This window comes from Streptopelia decaocto (assembly GCF_964273445.1).
Source record: "Streptopelia decaocto genome assembly, chromosome: 4".
NCBI lineage: Eukaryota > Metazoa > Chordata > Aves > Columbiformes > Columbidae > Streptopelia > Streptopelia decaocto.
The window spans coordinates 5049054-5072412 of NC_138658.1; the positions used below are offsets into that span (position 1 = coordinate 5049054).

Consider the following 23359-nt stretch of genomic DNA (forward strand, 5'->3'; position numbering starts at 1 on the left):
AATTGTTTCAAATATAACAAACACCACAAAAAATAGACCTTAAAACCAAAGTGTTTACAATCTCTCTCTTTGAAATTGCCAATGAACTAGCTAATTTTTGTTTTCTCCCCCTCAATACATTCTGCCTTTCACTCAACTAGGACAGAAGAACCGACCCATCTCCTCTTGTTGCTACACTGCAGCAGGATTTGAATTCCTCGCTTAGCAAATGGAACAACATTTTAATTCGAAAAGTTACAGCAAGAGTGACCACAGAATATTTAGTTATTTACCCAGGTTTTGGATGCTGCACTTTTGGTTCAACAAAACATTAACCCTTGTGAGATGCCTACAAAGCGGCAGCATCTATTGAAATACAGGACAAGTAGACCAGATAATCACTGTAGGTCCCTTCCAACTATTCCAGAACTATTCTATATTCAATAGAAACATCACGGATGTTGAATTCAGAATATATTCAGCTTGCTTGCTTTGCAACTTGGGCAGGGAAAGGTCAGATTACCCAGTTCTTTCTGGGAAGACAACAGTGAGACACCAACAAGAGAGCAAAAAGAGTCAGAACAGCCAAAAAAACAACCAACCAAACACAAAAAAACACAACAAAAAACCCCAAATAATACACACACACACCCCCCCAAACCAAAAGAAATGGTAAATGGGTAAAATGGGAAATTATTAGCAAACTGAGAAAAATCTCCCCTACTTCTACATGTTGTAAGCATCATTAAAAGGGTCACCAAGCATGTGTAACCTTGCACTAGCTACACTGGTTCAAAGTCTCTATTGTTTAATCAAGTGGTTATTAAAATTGTCTTCTGTGACAAGTATGATGGCGTAGCACACTAGAAGGGCGGGACTCAGCTGTATTTTTCCTACATTAGTGAACGATTTAACATTTTCCTTTGACAGGATTAGTGGAAAGACTTTCCACATTGACAACCACCAGCAAAACTAACGGCTTCCTACTTTGGTTGGCCTTTACGGGAAAAAAAAATCTGTTAAAAAAAGGAGATAAATAAAAAGCTGTGCAGCACATCAACTCTTTCATCCATGACTTTTGTTTTGCAGAGAAAGGGAAAACACTGATTTCACTTCTTGGGGTTCTAGAAGGTGCAAGCAATGGGTAATTGTGACCACTGGGGAGACGTGAAGGAGTAAAAAAACCAACCAAACAAAAAAGCAACAGCAACAAAACTCAAATGCAACACCAAGAAAAAAATATTGAGGAGCATTCACAGTATCAGAACCTCAACAAATGTGGCTGCGCATCCTGCAGCCTCAGCCGAGGATGGGAAACCTCTGGAAAAATGACCTTCCAGAGCAACTTACAGAACTGTGCGTATGGAGAACGGGCTCATCCTAAAAACGGCCTGGCTGGGTTTATGGTCACAGAAAATGAAAGCGTTTTATCTGCTTCACCAAAGTCTGCAACATGCGTCAGTGTGGATTATGTAATGTCTCCATTAGTGGAAACAGCTGTCTCTTCCTCGTTAATCCCTGTTTCATTGTCTATCTGCTTTGTTCACACAGACCTCAGGCGTCTCACCAGCGGCTTTGCTCATACGAAAGAGTAGCTGAAAACAAAGCCCGTCATGACCACAGGTAAGAGCCACAGCTGGCTGTATTTCCAGTTGCCTATTAAGGGAGAACTGTTATTCCAAGCAGCTTTTAAGAGTTTATTGTAGTTTTCTGGCAGTAATTGCTGTTGCAGCAATATACTATAATGGATGGATCAAAGCAAGCTTCATTTCAGTCCCTAAACAAAATGACTTGGGGTTTAAGCAGTTTGCATTATGTATTCATTCAATATGTAAGACCAAAGTGTTTTCATGCCTTTTGTGTGCTTGCCATTCATAGCATGAATGGCAAGTTGTCTTCAGGCAACATCACGGGCATCGTGTTTCAATAAAACATCATTTATGTTCTTTAGATTCTTCTCACCAGCGGTGAGACACTGCACGCCCTGGACACACAGGGGGCTGGGGAACATGTTTTCCTCCTTCCTACCATCTCCAAAAACCATCAACCAGACTGGGTCTTAGCATCACCAGCCCTGTGTTTGCTGGTGAAAAGCAACCCATCGTCATCTTATCAGAAAGGTCAGCTGGGTAGGGAAGTAACCATAACGTAGTGAAGTCTGCTTACAGAGCCAGGGACATCACAACAATCTCCAAAGGGAATGCCCAAGAGCTTTTCTAGGAACAAACAGTAAGGTTTTTATTCGGTGAATTCACCTCTGGCCTGCAATGCCATAAAGTCTCATTCTAGAGCAGAAACATAATGGTATCATAGCCTGGGAAGAGTGGAAGTCATAACAACATATAAGAAATGTGATTAACCATTGGTAATTGCTTGCCCTTCCCAAGGCCTGTTTCTTCAAATTTGTCCTCGAAAGCAAGTAATCTGTCTTCAAACTGTTCTTGCCATTTCAAACAAACAAGGCCACATGCCCAGTAACTAAGAAACCATTTTGCAGTTTCTACAAACAGAGCCGACGTACGTACCTTTCTCACCCACAAACGGCAAGGACCAGGTAAACACATCCATGAAGTTTGGAAGCCAGTACGGATGCGGGGAGCAGTTAAACTGCCTGATGTTCATAACGTTGTTCTCGTATTTCAATACTGCAGCTGGAAGGGAGAAAGGAAAGAAACAACGGGGACGTCAGCCACATGTGTGTGATGGGCACCCAGACCAGCGATGCTCGTGGTGCTCAGCCCACGGAGCTGCTCACTGGCTTCCAACCACTTGACCCAGCAGTTGACTGTGAGTAATAACCAAATACAGCCTCAAGGAAGTTGTGAGCCATCTTCAGTCTGAACGTGGTGTCGTCAGCTTTCCCTGGCACTAGGATGGGTTGGTTATTGAACTCGTAAGTCTAACTAGTCACGAATGTAGGCTCTGGGATCTACCACCAGCAGGGAACAAGGCAGAGTGTCCACAGATACCCATTTCACACAGATACCCGAGCTCCTCACAACCACACTTTGGAGATAGCGAAGAAAAGCATTTATCACTCAGAGTTTGAATGCTTTTCTTCCAATGAAAATTATCAAGACGTTTCATTCTTAGTATGGTGCAACAGATGATACTTTTCATGTTTTTCAAACTCTAGGCACACAAGACCACACTCCCAATAGTATAAATAAATAATAATATGATTTGTCTTCCACCACCATTTAAAAGACAAAAAGGCTACATTTGCTGACCGACAAATATAGATATTTATGCCATTGCCACTTTTTAAAGCATCGCGTTCCGTGTTAACGGACATCACGTTCATATCTGAAACAGGATCTGATTAATTTTAACCTATTTTTGCAATATTAATAGAAAAAAGTAAATCGAAGTATTACAAAGCATATCAGTAAAACAACTGTTTCTAGAAGAGACCATAGATGTACCCAGGCCCAATGCAGTGAAAAGTTATATGAAGCCACATAACTCAATACGCTACAGCACCGTAGAAAATTGCAACGTTGGCTAAAGGGGGTGAACAATTTCTTCTAATTATTCATTTCCTTCCATTGACTAAAGCGTGAGTCAATCAAACTTTTTTATGCACTATAGCGTTGTTTCCTAGAAAAATGTAACAGGTTGGTCAATGTCTTACATTTGGTGGCTGATGACAAGAGTCCAGAGTGACCTGGGATTTCTGAAGCCTCCTCACTGATACGCACAGAAAATTGCTCGCTAACATTTACATCAATTTTTGCCAGCCAGGCACCTTCCATTTAAATGAACAACATTGCCCATCCTCGTCTGCCAACTGACAGCCACGCTGCTGCTCACTAACATAAAAATGGCTTCATACTGCTATTAGCAACAATGAGAAAACTAGTGTTGATGCTTTTAATATTTCCAGCATTTTTGGCTGAAATTACACACAGCGGATCGAAATCCATTCTCCTTCTATTAGAGTGACATAATTGCGTAATAAAAATAAATAGTTTGCGGCTCTACAGCAAAAATGAGTCAAAACCACACAAAAAGGACCACTTAATGGTTGTGAAGATTCATTGAGAAGGACTAAAACTGCATCATCTTGGTGAGCTGGGGTAGTTCCCATTACCACTATTTCTTCAATTTATCCATTAAGTCTACTTCTAAACTCTGTGAAAGTGGAATCCATCATTTTTACAATGAACTTTTAAAACTGGCCTCTGAAAAAGCCTGAACCATCAGCAGAGCAGTTGGAGAATATAAAATTAAATTTAAATGGCTTTAGTGCTTGTTGTTGTTGTTGTGTGGTTTGGTTTTGTTTTAGATAATTTATTGCGAGATTACAGGAAAAAAATCTTCACGCTACCTTACTAATTTATATACCTGAATATCTTACAAAAGCAAGTTCTGATAACGCTATTTTTAAAACTGTTTTCCTCTGTAAATGATCTTACAGCTCTCCCCCACAAATGACTTCTATACAATAGAGCAGCGTAATAACAGAGACAGAACTCTCCTACAATAACGCTACTCTTCGAATAATAGGATAGTTACCAATATCACAAAAAACTTTCTGAATTTTTAATTTAAAATCTTTAACTTACGAGCACAATGTACAAAAATATTTTTATTTGGTAACTAATGAAGATTATATTTAACATTAAACTGGCTCTTGTTAAAATTGTGGAGTCCTGACTACTGCTCAGTAGTCAGAAGAGACTTCGCCCAGATCAAAAAGCAAATACTCCTCAGATAACAGCAGGAGTTTCCCTGAGCTTTCCTGGCCCTTTGCTTTCCTTCAGCCATAGCTCTTTTATTCCTCTCTACTGGCTCAGAAAAGGTCTGGGGGTTTCACCTCTGCTCCATGTCTTAGTCCACGTTAACTTGAGGTCTAAGCAGCCACAGGAGGCCCCAGCTGCCCTGAAGGACCAGGAACCTTCCGAAGATTAAAAGACTAAAGGCCAGGTGGCCACCGATGGAGGACACAGAAGAAAGCACGACGGGTTCCTTCGGCTATGAAACCCACAACCTGACTCTTTCCAACACTTCCAAGTTCAGTTGCTCATTATTCCAGGCTGCAAACCCCACATTTTTCTTTCCAAACCCCTCCAGACCAAGCGCCACCAGTTTGATCACATATAATCACCAACCAGAGCAAGAACCTTATTATTCCTAACAGCCACACACATTTTAACCTGATTTTGGTACTTGCTGTTGTAAATGAGTTTTAGAAGCTAATGTTTTGTAAAGTGAAGATGTGCAGATATCCCAAATGACATTATTTTTTATTCCCAATGCTAGTAAACCGAGGTATCAGATGCTTAAATCACATTAGGGTGAAATGAAACACTAACGCAGCAGGCAAAGGGCATTGGCGCTGTTTAGCTTTAAGCGTTTAACATGGGGACCTAAGGCTGGAAATGTGGGTGGTGAAAACCTCCTTCCTTCAGCTCGAAATGGAGACAACGGCTCTTCTATTTGTCTCAGGGTCAAATATAAGCACCCAGCGCCATCTGAGAACCCCCTGTGGCATCTCCTTGATCCCCATCTTTTAAAGATGAGCCTAGAGCACCCCTATTCTCCTGTGTCACATCTAAATGGATGTCCCAGACCCCTCTGGTATCTCAAACAGCGCTTTAAAAGCCTGTATGCTGCCTTGAGTAATGTGATTGAGCAGAATTACCCAAAAACTTTACATATCCTGCTTCCAAGATCTGCTGAATCATTTTTCAGTATAAATTAATTGATGACATTTCCATCAGAGGAGAAAAATAATGAGCATGGTAGAAACACCAGCCCAGAAATGAGCTACATGTTTTTAGATAACAACCTCAAAATAATTTGAGCAAACGAGTTAACTTATTTTCCTGTAATTTTTCAGAAAACTCATCAGAAGACACAGCGAAAGGTCTCTCAGATTCCTCATACCTAAGAAAGAATTTCATTTTCTGATTTAATGCCAAATTAACTTCAGCATTAACTGTGCAACTGGGAACAGTGCTTTCTCCTCCAACAGAGTTGCTAAGTAACCACAGCATCCTCTGCCCAAGACAGGTCAGGGATAAGGGTTGGTAGAACGCTTAAGGAGTTTAAACATTATCAAAGGAAAAAACGAGTTACTATACGAGGTAGTGATGTAAATACTCCAGTAGAGAAGTGGGGCTAACCGGAGTTAGGAAAAACCTTACCTTACAGAATTCTGAATAGTTTTATTTTACACATGCCACTGAATCTCCCAAAGAAACAGTGCAATAGAATTCGAGATTTTGTCAACAGACTGCAAACATCACTTCTGGCAAACTGCTCTGCATGGGCCATGAGACAGCTCCTCTTTCAAAGCTTCTGTTTCCGTGACAAGGCCTCACCACAGAGATAAAGCCTTAAAGAAAGCTGGTAGGCCAAACAGAAGGTTACACCGCTATTATTTCTCCAAGATCATCCTTGTCTTCCAGGTGTATCACCTGCCTTTTTCCAATATGAAAATCATTTTCCTGTTTTGTCCACTCGGATCAGGCACATTTCTTAACTCGGCCCCACGCTAATAGTCCATACACGCTTCACTGACATATTACTTATCTGATACGTTGACAAGCACAGCGATGTACAGCTGGGTTTGATTTGTCTAGTATCCCCAACTCCCCTGCATAATTTCTGTATTTCTTTCCTTCATCATCTGCTTTTCCTTTCGGCATCACCATGTGCACATCACAGCATGTTGGAAGAGACATCACGTTATTTTGTTCGATAGCCTGGGATTCTCTGCTGGTTATCCCACCACCACAAAACCTAATCTTTTAAAAATGCTCAAAAGATAATAGTCTGCCTTTAGACAGCTAGTTAAAATTGTTCACTCAACCAAAAACCATGTGCGTACTGAAGTGACAGCCAGACACCAGAATATGAAACATTGCCCATGATTTACAAATAAATTGCCTGCCTTTGTAAACTTCTGCAATTTCTTTTTTTTTTGTGGCACAAACAGCATTAAAGCAAGTCCTAATTAAGGTATTAAAAATATGAAATGTGGGAATGGCAGTTTAGACATGGCACAAGGCTAGCAGACCACACAACACAGTAATTTTTGGCACCCTCTTACTCTGTTGCTATGGAAAATTTCTCCTGGTGATGGGCACCCTGGAATCCAGGGGTAAACCTGTAGTTACTCACACAACTTTCTCAGAGGTTCTTGATCAGCACAGCCCTCCTCTGAGGCAAAAAACTCACAGGTAACTATCACAACCCAATTATCTTCTTGCTTCAAACCTCTCCAGAAACAGCCTTAGAAAATCATCAGTGCATCAGCACTTCTGGTGATAAGTTTTAATAATAAAGTATCATCATCTTCATGCCTTTTAACAATAGAAACGAGAGCACAACTGTTTGAAAAAGCTATGAAAACAGTAAACAGAAGCTCAGAAGTTGCCAAAAAACATATGTATAAATTCCTCCCCTTGGCCAATGCTCTCCATTATGATGAATATGGAAAGTGTTAAGGAAAATAATGGGGAAGGGCAGTCTTGGCAAGAGAAGGGACACTAGGCTCCCTCTGTCTAGGCAGCTTCTGACCCTCCAAATCACCCCGCAAAAGCGATATCTCTGTCTCCATTAACTCTTGATACACAGGGAACCCCTGACTGGAGCCTCCTAATGGGAGGGACATGGAGCCTTTCAGGAATTTATTTAGGGTGACTTTGTTAGCTGGGTGACAACTCAAAACATCCTAAGAATGCATGCTAGAAAGGAAGGCACTTACTAATAGGAGAGTAACTCCTTTTCCAAGGACTGACAGTAACCAAAACCCCAAATGAAATGTAAAAAAATCAATCAGGTTCTGCACCAGTGCCCAATGAGTCAGCCAGAGCAATGGCCCCGGAACACCTCTGTATGGAAAAGCCTGCCTTCGCCTCCCCAAATCAGTCACTCAGAAGCTTTGTGTTCTTAGTTAATTCATTTGATAGAAAATCAAGGAAGTAAAAAATTAGGCATGTTTTGGACTGACTGAGGATGACAGTGTTTTTCTTTCTTGAAGTGGAAGCGAGCACCCTAATGCTACCCAGCTGAAGATGCACAAGCAATGCAGCACGAAAAACCACGCATGACGTCCTTCCAACGCCAAGAGCCGGCACAATCTTGAAATAACGCGTCAAAACTTCTAATGAGAGAGAAGGAGGTAGTTAAACCCAACAGACATTCATGACAAACCTGCTAAAGGTCACCCGCTATGTTTACAAGTCATACATTAAATCTCGCACCACTGCTGGTTCACCTGAGCCACTGGAGCAGAAAGGGAGACGATGGAGAGGCGCCGCTCTTCACCACCCAAACTTCGTGGCTTCAAATTCATGACTTTTAATATTATAAATCATTGCTTTGCATTTAACATTTGCCTTCATGACAAAAATCTCCCATTGTTCAGCCATTGCTTTCGTGCACACAGAACCGGCTCCATGTATCATATTAAGAAATAAGAAGTGGACGGTTTCACCTTACTCGTACAGACCCTTTCTACCCAAAGCCGCCAACTCGGAGAATAAACACACTTTTCCACCAACAATGCCGCCAAGAAAACGAACACGTTCCTTGTTCCATCCTGCGCTTTCTGGGTTGCTAACAGAGCCCCTATACTATTTACTTTCACAAAAATAGCTCCTGACAGCCCTGCTGGCACATTTTTTGCAGAATGCTTTATTAACTTTTCCACAAGTTAACATACATATCGAGAACACCGAAGGGTGTTTGTAAACCTCATTATCTACCGGTGAAGTGTCTCCTTCCCTTGCACACAGTTCATGGCGTAAGAGCTTTTCTATCCTAAATTTTATAATTAAAAATGATGCCTGAAGAAGCTTTCATTTGGAAGTTAAAAAACAATACAATTGCTGACTTCCTTTGCAGGCAAGCATCCAAATTAAAAACATCTCTTCTCAAGCAAGATTGATCTCTTTGCAATGGAACTACTTTCTATAATATCATTGAGAAAAGACATTATTTTGGTTTCGCTCACAGAGAAGACAAATAACTTCAGTGGGAACAGGGAAAAGTAAATGTTCCTGCTTATTTCAAGATATAGGAAGGCAGGTTTATTAGAATGCTTTATTTTTAGAAATGTGACAGTTCGTTAGAGGAGATTTTGGGGAATGCAATAAATGAATAAACTCAGAGGAGCTTCAAACACGTGTATTAAGTGGCGTCTTTATAAAGTGAACCAGTGATTGCTTATTTGTGCAGTAACGGGGTTTTTTGGCTAATGTTATTTCATGTTCTACGTAATAGGTTTCAAGTGATTAAAAAACCCCAAAACAGGGACTCAATAACATCTATCCCATGCTTTATCCACCGACGATCTGGCAAAGTCTGTTGGCTGGCCAGACAAATGCAAACTCCATTTATTACACCGGAAAGGAGCAAAGGGACAAGTATTCAATTATAAGGAACACTGGGCTCCGAATAGCTCAACCACGGCATTTCTTAATATACTTTTCTTAGTTAATAGAGTTGTTTTCAGTTTTTCTTCCTGTGTAACAGTTACTTAATAACTTGCTGTAGAAATACAGAAATATCCTAGGGCACATTAGAATCTACAGCTACGTTCAGAGGCATACATCTGCCTGCAATAAATATAATAATATAAATATAATTTTGTATTATGTAATAAATGGAATGGGCATGAGCTAATAAATAAAGAAAATGGGCATGAAGTGATAAATACAGGAGTGGTAAAAGAAAACCAATGTAGTATATTTGAGTAAAGAGAAGTACAGTCTACTTTCTATTAAGAGGAATGAAATTCTTACCTTTGTTATTGTATACATCTAGATAGTTTGGTGCTGAAAAAATTGTGATTAGTGAAGGGAAGCCTGTTGTTTGGCTTTTCCTGTACATACGATACCTAAAAGGGAAGAAAAGATACTAATTATTGCCTGCTGTTGTATGTGCATTTGTTGCGGACCAAACAAAGCACGAAACGTCCTAGTACTTCATTGCACTGGTTTTTATAAATGTCAAGAGAGAAAAACATGCATATATACTTTTTAAAGCCATGCAAAGAAATATTTCCTGCAAGCTTATCCATGCCATCCATCCGGGGGGTGCGAAGTATGAGAAAGGGAAGGGAAACGGGGTTGTCTGCATCTGATCTCACCCAGTCTATTAGCCAGTTCATTAACGCTCGCATGTTTTCATTGCCTAACCTTGCTGCCTTATGAAAAACAAAGGGCTTGTTGGACCAACTTGTGATCAACCAAGCATTAAACCTGCAAAGTAACTGGAAGCAAACCAAGCAAATAGTACTTTTGTCTTACTAAGACACAAGTAACACCAAGTACTGCTTCTCTAGTCCGAAGAATTTGGCAAATATCCACAACAGTTTTACTGCAACCATTGTACAGTTGCAATGCAGTGCCTTCTACAAAACGTTATTTTTCGCCCTTTATTGGAAAGCAATACAATAAAAATGAAATTTCATTACCCTTGGGTATTTCATGCCAGTTATTTTTGGCAGAGTAATAAGTTGCTTTTAATTGCATTGAGGTTTTTAAGTATGTGGTAATTCAAACATTCAGAATAGCTTTTTACATGCATAGTGAATATCGACTTCATTCCTACAATCCTGCTACTTCATCTTTTATTACTATTCAGGTTGGGTAAAGTTTCTACCTCCAAATAAACACATTAATAATTTATGAAAGATATGCAAAGCTATTTATTCACATCCCAACCCTTCATTAAAATCTCACAAGTATGGTACATTTCAATTAATAGATAAAAAGTTCTACCTTTACACTGGCAACAGTTTAATGAGGGAACCATCAACACCACCCAGTGCTTGAACTGGACTGTTTTTGCACACAGTGTCTAAATAAACTCCTTATATTCATTGTTGATACTCCCACATTAAACAATCTTTCGCTATTGAGTCCCACAAGTTTATTTTCTTGGTAAAGCACAAAACCAGCAGGCCCAGAAGTTTCGGGTAAGTGTGAAAGACTTAAGAGATGCCAGTTCTGGCCTCCTGAGCCCAATCAGTTCCAAAGCATCGTGTCAGTCAGCGTGTCACAAGTCTCAGGCACATCAGCAAATCATCTTTTGCTGAGCTGAATTGGTTTTCCCTCCCACATTTGGCATCCAAATCCCTTTTGGTCATTTTACGCCACATAAAATCACTAAACGGGATAGATAAGGTTTCATGAAGTCCTCAGTAATACAGGAGTATAACTCAGTAATAATCACGCAAAATATGTTCTAATAACAGTGAATGCTTTTATAATATTAATAAAAAGTGAGAGTTGTTGCAACTTAAGATTTCCAGGTCATTCTCCCTCCGTTTTTCTTTCTTCCCCTGCTCTGTTTGACAATGTTGAGCCATTATATATTACTAGTGCCCCCTCTCCACACATACTTACCCAGCATCTTGGGCTTCATGAGCTCGGAGTATAGATAACAAGTTATTGTGCTGTAGGAATTCACACACAGCAGGGTAACTGTTGGAAGAAAATAACAGCACCTGTTATGGCATTGTCAGAAGCGCATTTAGCTCCAGCCATCAAAAAATGTTTCACCCCATAGGCATCATTCATGAAATCAGCCCCTGCTCTGCGGGCAGATTTTGGGAGAGACAACACCAGCATCTCTTGTATTCTCCCGCCCCGTAACTTCGTGGAGAGGAAGGCTGGAAGGCTGCAATTCATTACATAACAAAAATCACCTGTCAGAAATCAATTTCTTGTATTGTACTTGAAGTTCAATGTACTTAGAAAAAGAAAAGTGTGATACAATAGTTGCTTGCAATAGAAAACCACAGGCTGCTTATGGACACCATATAAGACAGTGGTGTGGGGAAAGAGAGGGAGAAAGCCAGGCAGAAGCAGCCAAACTGGAGACGTTTGACCTTCTGAACTTCATGTCCTTGATAAAGAAGAATTATCTTTCCCTTGGAAACTTAAAATGTAAATTCTGTGACTTCCAAAATGCCAAAAACATGCCCATCGAGAATACATCTTTCCAAAACATGTTCTACTAGATGAGAGAAACCAAAAATGGTGAGAGAGGAATACTCTAGAGGAATCTCTGGCGTATATTTGACTGCACATGGATAGTGCTGCTTTCAAAGAGAACAAAGGAGCCCTTCCCTACACCCCCAGCACTGTGAAAACCCTTCCTGCTGTTTGAGACACTGAACACGTATGGAAACCACAAAAGAGCAAAACAAAACATGGCATAACCTGAATGCAGTTCTGACAGCGCAAGTGTGAAATCCTGCGTTTGCAGAGAAAAGTTATTTAAAATTATACCTAGATAAATGGTACTTTTGAAAATAAGTGGTTGTGGTTTAGTTGGTCCCCCTGCCTGTGCCCCCCTCGCCCTTAATGATTGTTTTCTTCTTGCGTTTAAACCACTGATGACTCTTCGTGCTTGTGTTCAAGGACAACCACCACTTTAAAACAGGAAGCAAAACTTCTCTCCTCATTAGCAATTTAACACACAGCTCATTAAAGCCAAAACTTCCTGGCTTCCCCGGTCAAAAGCCAACTGCAGCAAGAGCAAAGCAGGGCAAAGAACATGCATAGAAGTGCATGGAAAAGTGGTGCTGGAATAAAAAGAGACTTTGCAGATTTGGTAAAACCTTGCCAGGCCCCTTAAAAACATCAAGGGGTGGGAAAGAATCTTTATTCAGATGACACCTATAGCATTTCCCTTTCCTCTCTCTTCATGCCAGTCCTATGCATTTGTTTTGCCGTAGCCAGATTGATTTCCCACTCTTGAAACCAAGCAATGGTTCAGCTGACTGCTTTGTATTTCATGACCTTTCAGCAGTGTGGGACCAGGGGACAGATTTTCCTGCATTTGAGGCCCAGGGTGTGACACGTAGATGTTATAATTCCCTCTTCTCATTGCCGGGCACACTGGAGAGCAACATCAAAATTGTTGCTCAAAAAACCCCTCAAAACCGGGGTAAACTTCACGTGGTAGTTTTGAAACGTCACCTCGTGGTTGGAGAAAAATCAAAACAGACCCTGCATTAACATCCATCCACCGTGTTTATTTACCACTATCAATTCAACTCTTCCATAGCTCAAACAACAAAACAGCCGCAAAGGTTTGAACAAGGAAATACAAGATGCTGGGGAAGACACTAAAGCACCTCGGTGACCACTTCTGTGCTGGTTCTGCAGCACGATGGGCTCGCAGTGTGCCTGTAAATGACACAAACAAAACTTGCAGACCCTCCCAATCTCTGTGCATAAGTCACATAGAGGTATTATGTTACAGAACTGTATGTATTACGAAAGAGCGTGGCAAGAGCACAGTGTTTTGCAACACCTTGGGGCAAGATGCAGTCATACAGCAACACTGTTATGCAAAAATACTTAATTAAAAGCTGGTGCTAATCACACTGAGTTAAAAAATAATCAACTAAACACTATACAAAGGCCTGTTGCTGCAGTCATTACTTCATTGATCACCCTCAGAGCCCACTTGCAATCAGTTCATAGCCCCATCGCTTTCTAACTTCATGCACGAAAACTCTCGGGGAAAAAAAATAACGCAAAATCTAATCACACAGAATCACAGAATGGACTGTGTTGGAAAAGACCTCGGAGATCATCCAGCCCAACCCTTGGTCCAACTCCAGTCCATTGACTAGATCATGGCACTAAGTGCCATGCCCAATCTCAGTTTAAGAACCTCCGGGGCCGGTGAGTCCAGCACCTCCCTGGGCAGCCATTCCAATGCCTGACCACTCTCTCTGCACAGAATTGCTTTCTAATCGCCAGCCTCAATTTCCCCTGGCAGAGTTGAAGCCCATGGCCCCTTGTCCTATTGCTGACTGCCTGGGAGAAGAGACCAATCCCCACCTGGCTAGAACTGCCCTTCAGGTAGTTCTAGAGAGTGCTGAGCTCACCTCTAAGTCTCCTCTTCTGCATCATCTTCCTTCAGCTTATCCAACAGAAACACAACTGCTCGCTTCCAACGGCCCTGGATGTTCCGAAGCTGAAATGTCATTTGCAGCTAGAGGCTACAACCCCACCAGAACAGTACTTGACCCATCCAGCATGTATTCTCAGTTGCAGGTTTGGTATTTGGAATTGTCTACAAAGATTGCCATTTTAAAATCATTTCAATTCCCAGCTTATGTGGGGTATCATTCTGGCAACCGCAGCGATCTCTAATGCTGACAGGCTGCCATTCAAACCACTGGCAAATGAGAACTAATTTGCATGCATTTCTTTTCATAATTAATTGTGACTAAATGTAGACTTATGGTACATTTTGTTTAGAAATTTTTACATTAACTTCTGAAAACTGGGGTCTATACTGGAAAATCTGACAGACAGTTGATTATGTTCGTTATCAGTGCATCTGCTCAAAATGTCTAGCCTGTTACTTTTTTTCCCCATAGTATTCTTTTCATCCAGTGTTAAGTACTGTTTTTAAAGCAGACATAATGAAATGGTAAAAAATGCTCCTAAATAGACATGATAGGTTCTGCTTTCCATTTCAAAGTACAAAAGTTATTTTTCTTTCTCCTAATCATCTTATTCTTCATAAATCCATGGAAAACAGACTTGGACTAGCAGGATTTGTCTCTATTTTATATCCTACAGGGCCCATGCCTAGAAAAGCAGAGATGGCACATAGTGATCCATGCAAAATAATCCCAAAACAGAATAATCTGGCTACCATCTTTTCTCCTAAGTGAATAGTGTGGTAAATGCAATGAGCATGTGCTTGTCTTACCTGGGCCACAACACTCCCTGAGCAGCCTATCTGGATGCTTTACTTTGAAAAAGGCAAAGCAAGTCTCAGATATTGTTCTTTAGATACTTGTTGAGACAGGGGGTGACAAGAAGCAAAATTGTCACTGTTTCAGTTGCGACAATAAAGACGGGCTCAATTTTCCAGCGCTTCTTAACATCAGTTTGCTCCTGCTCAAATGCAGTTTCGTGTTAAACAAAATTCCTTCCAAAATACATGCCCTCCAGGTAAACAGCAGGAGCTCTCGCAAAATGCCAACAGAGATTATGGCAGAAGTTCTCAGAAAGGAGCTTTTGCAGAAAAGCCGTCTGCTCGCAATTTTTTTTCCTCATCTTCCTAATGAAAATAACCATCTTGTAATCAAATTCCCGACTTGTTCCTCCTCGTCGCTGCCCTCCCAGAAACACCCTCCTCCTCGCCCTGCTTTCTAGAGCCCAGACTGCAACTCGGCTGAGCCAGAAATACAGCAGTTGGCCAAGAGGGAAAACAAACAAACAGAACCCCCCCCACGCAACAAACCCAGGCTTTTCCAGACCGGCCCAGCCTTCTGCCTGCTCTTCATGTGTCATGCTGAATCACACCACAGCGGTGACTCATAGGAACAACAAAATACCCCACGGCTAAGCCACAGAGGTGTTATTCTCCAAGGAGTATGCGACTGTGATATTCCCTGCTTCGGCATCCTTCTTTCACTAAAACACCTCACGCCCAGGTTTATTGGTTCTGTTTCTCTTCTATGCTGTTTTGAAAGAAATACTTTGATAACATGAACCAAAATGGCAGATGCTTTCAAGCTGCTCTTCCATCAACAACTGGAAAAACTGGCTGGATTTAATAATTTTTTTTCCATATCTTTCATCATACCATTAAAGCAAAGATGCAAACATTACTTTAAAAAGCGGACATCTAAATTTAGCCCATGAGCTCCTCTAAGGTTGCACGCACATATAAAGAAGGGTTTTCAGCGCGTATAAAAAAGGGTTTCAGCAAAACCAGTTGACCTCACACTTCAGTGTGCATGCAAAAGCTTTTGCTGCTTTGCCGTGCCCAGCTCATCTCTTTCCACGTGCTTTTCCTCGCCATGTGCTGTGCTGTCTGCAGAGCAGGGGCCTGCACGGGATTGCAACAAACCAACACGCATCGCTCCGCAGAGTCATTATTTGTAAAACTGGATGAGACCACACCTGGAATATTGTGTCCTGTTCTGGGCCCCTCAGTTCCAGCAGGACAGGGAACTGCTGGAGAGAGTCCAGCGAAGAGCAACAAAGATGCTGAAGGGAGTGGAGCATCATCCGTGTGAGGAAAGGCTGAGGGAGCTGGGGCTCTGGAGTTGGAGAAGAGGAGACTGAGGGGTGACCTCATTAATGGTTATTAAATATATAAAGGGTGAGTGTCAGGAGGATGGAGCCAGGCTCTTCTTGGTGACAACCAATGATAGGACAAGGGGTAATGGGTTCAAACTGGAACACAAAAGGTTCCACTTAAATTTGAGAAGAAACGTCTTCTCAGTGAGGGTGGCAGAGCCTGGCCCAGGCTGCCCAGGGGGGTTGTGGAGTCTCCTTCTGTGCAGACATTCCAACCCGCCTGGACACCTTCCTGTGTAACCTCATCTGGGTGTTCCTGCTCCATGGGGGGATTGCACTGGATGAGCTTTCCAGGGCCCTTCCAACCCCTGACATTCTGTGACTCTGTGATCTGATGGAGCACATGAGCAATTCTACCAATACAGCCGGGCAGATAACGTGAGGGCAGGAAAAGCTTCTGGCCTGGGAGAAGGGAGAAAGGAAAAGTGGGCAAAGGGATCTGTTTAAAACGCTGCTACTGCAAAAAAACATTCATGCAACTGTGCCTCACGCCCTGAGGTGAAACACGCTACAGTCTTCAAAAGCTTTTAGCAGACATCTCTCTAGTCCTTGCGTAATCACAAAGTTAACACGCTGTAAACCAAACCACTGAAATGATGTTCTGGCAGGGCCAGAATTGTTATTCTACCCCAGAGAATCGATAAGGCCAAACAATTTCACTGCTGCCCAAGGTAAATCTTAGAGGGGTCTGCAACACTGGTCACTCTTGCCACTGCTAACCATTTCTAAAAAATATATCAACGTAGTCAGCAGTAAATGAGCTTTACAAAGCTCAGTTCTCCTCAAGAACTCATATTAAACTCACTAAGAAAACCCGATCACTCAGGGACAAATTAATTCCCTTTAGTTTATAACATTCCCTGAATATTTTCTATCAGTAAAGGTGAAAGAAAAGCTCCACTTAGCTCATAATTGAAAAATAATTTACACAACTAGCACTCCATTAATTATTTCTACTTTTTTTTTTTCATGAAATTGGATCGAACATCACCATGACAGTGAAGGACACACAACCTTACATTTCAGAAAGGGGAAAATGAAGTCTCAATATTATTATTCTTCCTTCACTTTAAGGTACAGAGAACTGCAATACATTTCCGAAAAATACTTAAATTTCACAGTTACTTTTCACTCTATTGTGTTATTGCTATTTCCAAGGATCCGTACATTTTGACAATCCACACTGCGAAATGCTGCTGGATGCAAAAGGCGTGTAATAAGCATTCACTCTTAGCACCCTTGAAAATTCAGCTGACTGTTCTTTACATCTCTAAACAGCAGGTTAGGTTTGTGCTTTCAAGATCTGGCATTTTACAGCGTTACCCGTAACAGTTCAAAGAACTCGTGTGCAAAACCAAATTTCTTGAAGAACAACTTGATGGGTTTGTAACTCAATAGTTTGTACGTGAGTGATCACTTAAGAAAAGCTCGTCGTACTACCGTAAGCTACAGCCTTTGTACTTTCCCATATATATTTAGTTCACACAAATGGCCCAGCATTTCACAAAAGAGTTTGGGCTCAATGGAAATGATTTAACTTGAAAGGTTTAGCTTAACACATTGCATGCACAGAATTACAAAGCCACATCACTGTTACTTTCCTCACAGCATTTTGTTAGAGGAAATAACTTCAAATCAGGGAAAAGTTGCTTGAAATTTGCCATTATAACAAACAGGTCTGATAAAATTAAAATTATTTATTACAGTTTTTTCCTGCAATTGATTAAGAGATCTTGATTATCTAGAAAACATTGGCTCACATTTGTATCTGAAACATTCCTGATTTGTGCCATTCAAAATGCCCACTGCTATCTTTTTAACTTTCCTTTCTGGAAATGACTGAAGAAACTAAGCAGTTTTATTCAGTGAAGAATAAACAAAGTCCACCCTATCAATGGACATTCTTGAAGGAGATCGCGTAATTCAGCCCTTCCTTTGCAAGCTGAGCTGGCTGTTCAGGGAAATTTGCTCCTTTTCTCAAAGTAACTAGATAAGTCAAGTAAAACTACATGTTGCACACTGATGGATATGGTCTTTTTATCAGGTAATTGTGACCTTTAAGAGCAATCAGGTACTTCTTTGACAAGTAACAGTTGCCTTCATATAATCTCAGATAACGTGACTCCAAGCGAGTCGTCTGCTCTTGTCATGAGGCAGTTCCATGACCCTCCCACATGCCTTGAAAATGAGGTATCTTCCCAATATTTCCTCTTTCCCCAAAATATGTGCTCTTCTGAATACGGGCCAAGACATGGACTAGGATTGGATATATTTCCAGGAGAAAACTGATATATACGTTAGGGAAAATTCATGATAATTGTAAGAAACAGAACTCTGGAAACAAACACCTAAAAATCTAAAGGTTGTTCCAGTACCTAATAAGCCCTGTATCTAAGCAGAAGGTGTTTGCAAGGGTTTTCACTTTTGTAAGAGATTTCAATGGGTGGGAAACCACTGTTACTCGCTGTTTGCAGTGAGCAGTGCCTGGGAGTCTCAGGCCTGTGCCAGGGTTTGGTGCTGCTGAAAGCAAGAGGAATGATTTTAGATTATGTCAGCCCTGGGTGTCACGAGCCCATTTCTGCACCGATCAGTTGTTTGTCGCAGTTTGACACCTCCTTTCATAACGAGACCAAACACGCTTATCGAGCACCTTCCAGACGTTATCGATCTGAAGGCAGCGGCGTGATTTGCCCACAAAAGGGCGGCAATTACAGCTCAAAGAAAGGACCAGGAAAACTGATTTCTCCGAGTTCAAACCATCTGTTACCTTCCTGCTAACATTACCAACAAGGAGGTTGATTCTAGCGGCTCTGTCTCCTGGTTACTGGTGGAATGCATTGATTTGCTTTCGACATTTTATTAAAGAGTTACGAGTCAACTATGCTCAAGGTGAGATTTTCTAAGACAGCGACAAGAGCTGGATTCCTCACTTCTTATGTTGGGAAAACATAAACTTGCATGTTGTTGGCATGGGCTGAAGCAGAACCATTCCCTTCAAAAGATCGACAACCTTTTAACACTTCAATAGCATCCTCACGTATCTCCTGAACAAAGTTAATTTTTTAATTAAGATTTCACTAGGTACGTTGCTCCTTTTGGCATTTAACACCCCCCTCTTGCCAGTTTTGTTACTCTGGGAACCTTCCTTTAAATAATCACAAACTAGCCCACAGATTAGTTTTAGATTTCCTTCTATCCCCATCACTTCTTTCAGGAATATTCTCATTTGTATTTTACTCGCTAACATCAACAGAAAGAAGCAATTTCGAAGATGAATTTCAACTTGATGTCTTTGCATCTAAGCCCATACAGGTTTCTGCAAGAATGTTATGGGCACTCATCTGCATTTCAGCTCTCAGCAAGTCCCACTAAACCAATGCTATTTCAAATCCTGAATTCCTTGGAAAGAATTATTCTCAAAAGTTTGATAAAACTGGGAGGAAACCAAAGTGCCTGTGTGGGGAAATCACAATTCTTACTTATGCTGCACAGCAATAGGTATCAAGTTGGCATTTTTAATTCAAAATTAAGTTCTAATTTTCAAACTGGAAATGTAGTTACTGACCCCTTTTTAAAAGTGACACAGTCATTCCCTAACTTACAAGAACAGAAATAAGCAAAATACACAGGGTTTGGTAAATATAATTAAGTCATTTTAGGGTTTTCCCGTCGTGGGTGAAAGCAAGATACAAATAAACCAAACACGAATTTACCTGATAATGAGGCAAGCCTGCAGAAAAAGAAGGTCCAATTATCTAAGTAGCTCCATGAACTTCAAGCAAACATCTATACTGCAAAAACCCACCACGTTCACATCCAGAAACCCATTGGAAGTAACAATATTCACCTGTAGAAGTATGAGCACCCCCTGACTGTGTTGTGAGTAAAGTGTTCCTGAGTCTTCTCGTTCCCAAAGTCCTCCAGCGGGTCCGACCACAGGATGTCACACATGGGGCCGTACGCAGGTGGTTCCTTGAATCGATCTAACTAAGAAAAATAGGAGACAAAGAACTACTAACTTCTTTCAATTACGTGTCACCAGAACACTGGAGCAAAGTTGCCATTTTTTCCTTCCACGGGTTCTCAAACGAAGACCCAAAGCAACCTATTTTTCAGCTTTGGGTTGTTCTCAGCGGCAAAGCAACAGGAAAACACTCCCTGCTAACACTGATGAAGAGGAGAAGGAACAGATAAACTGGATTCCCATTCTACATGAATTTTTGCGTGCAATATTTTTTATTTTTCTCCTTTTTTTTTTTGCAAGCATTTCAGTGGACAAGATACAAAACGTTATTTCTGCATTTTGTGGTTTTTCGACCACCACGGCACACTTTAAGCACCAAGGCAACATCTCTGCATTACAGCATCTTGCCATGACACTCTTGTTGCTCTCATAACTCTAATTAGGCACCTAAAATCTCCTCCTTCTGCCTTCACTATTGGCATTAAAATATCCCAATTATATAGAATCATACTGCAAATAAGACACAGTATAGCAAAACAGGGAAACATTACAACTCAGTATTCCTTGGCAAGAACACTTTAATGTAAACCTGGCCCTTATTAAGATGGGTGTGTGAATCAGGCTCATGGTCCAACACACTCTCTATTCTGACCAGTAACATGAAATAAAGATCTAGAAAATTAAGTAAATTAGAGAAAAAAAAAGTAAAATTAGAGAATAAGCAGTGGGTTTATATATTTTCAAAGTTTTAATAAGAGAGCTCTACAATTGTACCTTTGCATCCTTGTCATGAAATATTCATAGCATACATACACTTCTAACTTATTTCAGCCCTCTACCAATTAATGCTTTTGTAACGATAATTCATTTAAATTAAACACCAGTTCATAAATATACAAAATGAATTGCTGTTGATTGCCAAAGATGAATAAACCTGCTAGTGGGGGAAAAAAAGAAAAGTGAAGCTGTTAATGACCCTAATCTAGAATCTGAGAGCTAAACAACTTTACTTTGCCCTTACACTGTTGCAAAGGCAGGTAATTCTTACGCAGACAATATTTTTGCTTAATGAGATAGTGAGGCTTTATCTCAGAAACACAGTTTTACATTCAGTAAAAACACCTGGAAAAGTTAACCCCACAAAACAAGCAACGACACTGGATGACATGGAGAAACTGTTTGACATCCTTCTCTGCACTTTCTCGGGGTCTATAAGCAGCTTCTCAGAACACAAAACTACCTCATAGGCACCACCTTACTAAGCCTTGCTCAGACAATTTGCTGGGCACCCAAGCGCAGAACTATTAAAAATGTGGCAGGACCTATTGAGAATTAAGTTGTTGTTTTGACTATATTCACTGCAATCATACCATACTTTTTTATTGGATGTTTTTTAAGTATTGTGAGGTTTTTCTAGAGCTATTTTTCTCTCTTTTCTGCTAAAGGGCAGAAAGCCTCATAAGGCGCAAGGACCCATCAGATAGTGTTCTTACATTGTGCTGGTGTATATTACTTACAAGAAATTAACGCTATGTGCTCATTCAGTCCTAAATACTTATTTACCTAACACTTTTTTTTTTTCAGGAACACAAAGACGACACATTCTGTGTTTTACTTGACGCTGCTGATTTCCTCACCTCAATAAAACACAACTAATTAGAGCGATTCCTTTTATGTTCTGTTTAAAAAGACCTTTAAAAGGTGATAATATCAACAGGAATGTCAAAATGACACGCAAGCATCTTACACGAAAGAAAGACAGTGAAAAAGGATTCAAGTTGTAGCTGCTGGTGATTAACTGTTCGCTTATTAGGCTTATTAGCACTACTCAGACTTACTTTTCTGATGTCATCTAAGGTGTTGATCTCTGGAGACAAACCACCGTGTACACACAGGAACTGTTGGTTCATCAGAGCAGCCAAGGGAAGGCAGTCAAAGGCATCCATGCAGGCATCGTATACTCGTTCTGAATATTTGATTTTACCTTTTAAAGATTAAGAGGGTATCAGAATGCGCCGTCGACATTTACAAGGCAAAAAGAAATCAGGATGCTACTTTATATCTCAGTCTTGCTCTCACTGCTCTCTCTTGCATTGAAGACCATGCTAAAGCTTGCTAAAATATTATTTAGTATTATTGTTAGCCACCACCGGAAAAATTCTTCACATTCTGAGGTGAGGCTAATAAAAGTCCTGCAAAGTTTGCTGTATTCTTCTAAAAAACAGTAAATAAAGAATTTAATCTACCATTATAGTCTACCATGAAATCTATACAGCAAGCCTTTAAGTCTGCTGAATGGTGACAATCTACCACATTATCGCTCAAAGCTCTCTATGAAGTAATCACAATTTAGCCCAGTCCTTTATAATTAATTATCCACAGAAATGCCATTATGAAATGGACAAGGTGGTAGAATGAAGCTGAAATGTTCGTTTACCAATACGCATACTAAACTCAGTAAACCATGAAGCCTTTGAGCCAATTAACATTTCTTCTATCCCCTATGCTAAAAAGGGAACACAGACTTACGGCAATAATTTCAACAACAGAAAATAAAGCTTCATTGTACAGTTGAAGGTCTATATCTAATGAGCTTTTATGTGTCACTGTATCCTTTCTTGTAACACAGAAAGGAATTGTTATAAAAAGAGCACATCAAGAAATTTAAGCGTATAGGTAAATGTGAAAATGCTATACTTAAAGGAAGGGGGGAAAAAACCCCCAAAACCCCCAAAAAACAACAGGCCAGAGGAGAAAGGTTATAAGGTAGACTTACATTCTTGCTTAAATGTGAAATACTCTGTTAAATGTCTACATTCATGATTCCCACGAAGTAAAAACAGTGTTTTGGGGTAAAGGATTTTCAAGGCCCACAAGTACAGCACACACTGTGAATCAGAAACAAGAGAGGAAAACAGGATCCGTGATTAATTATGTCATTCAACCACTATGTTCCACTTCAGCATCAAAAACCAAGAAAAACAGACGAAAAAGTATTGTCTATTCACCAGGTAAACTTGTCTCTTCATACATTACATGCAAACATTGCCACAGAAGATCTGCATTTTACGGCCTACAAAAAAGTTGCCTTAGAACAATGTAACCCACACTTTAGGAAATACCGAATCTTCCCAAATCCCACAGTTTTCACATAAACATTTTTCATTTCCCATTTAACATTGTTCTGTACAAACAACCAAGCAAAAAAATCCAGAAAAATCTTGCATTAAATGCAATTACCACAAAAGCTTCTATAAAGCCTTTTCTCGATTTCTATGTGAGGCACCATTTCTTCTAGATATGCTTTTAAAGATAGAAAAAGAAGGCTTGA

The 23359-nt window shown here is 40.5% G+C and overlaps 1 protein-coding gene across 3 annotated transcripts in view; it reads right to left on the reverse strand.

Moving 5' to 3' along the window:
- The window catches only part of PPP3CA (protein phosphatase 3 catalytic subunit alpha), a 165791-nt gene that overhangs the window by 19423 nt on the left and 123009 nt on the right, over nucleotides 1–23359 (reverse strand). For all 3 annotated transcript variants that reach the window (XM_082052098.1, XM_082052097.1, XM_082052096.1), the window contains exons 4-9: nucleotides 22805–22916; nucleotides 21867–22012; nucleotides 19912–20051; nucleotides 11346–11423; nucleotides 9738–9832; nucleotides 2505–2630 (exon numbers count right to left, since the gene is read on the reverse strand). In XM_082052098.1, coding sequence (XP_081908224.1) covers nucleotides 2505–2630; nucleotides 9738–9832; nucleotides 11346–11423; nucleotides 19912–20051; nucleotides 21867–22012; nucleotides 22805–22916 — 697 coding nt within the window. The remainder of the gene's footprint in view (nucleotides 1–2504; nucleotides 2631–9737; nucleotides 9833–11345; nucleotides 11424–19911; nucleotides 20052–21866; nucleotides 22013–22804; nucleotides 22917–23359) is intronic.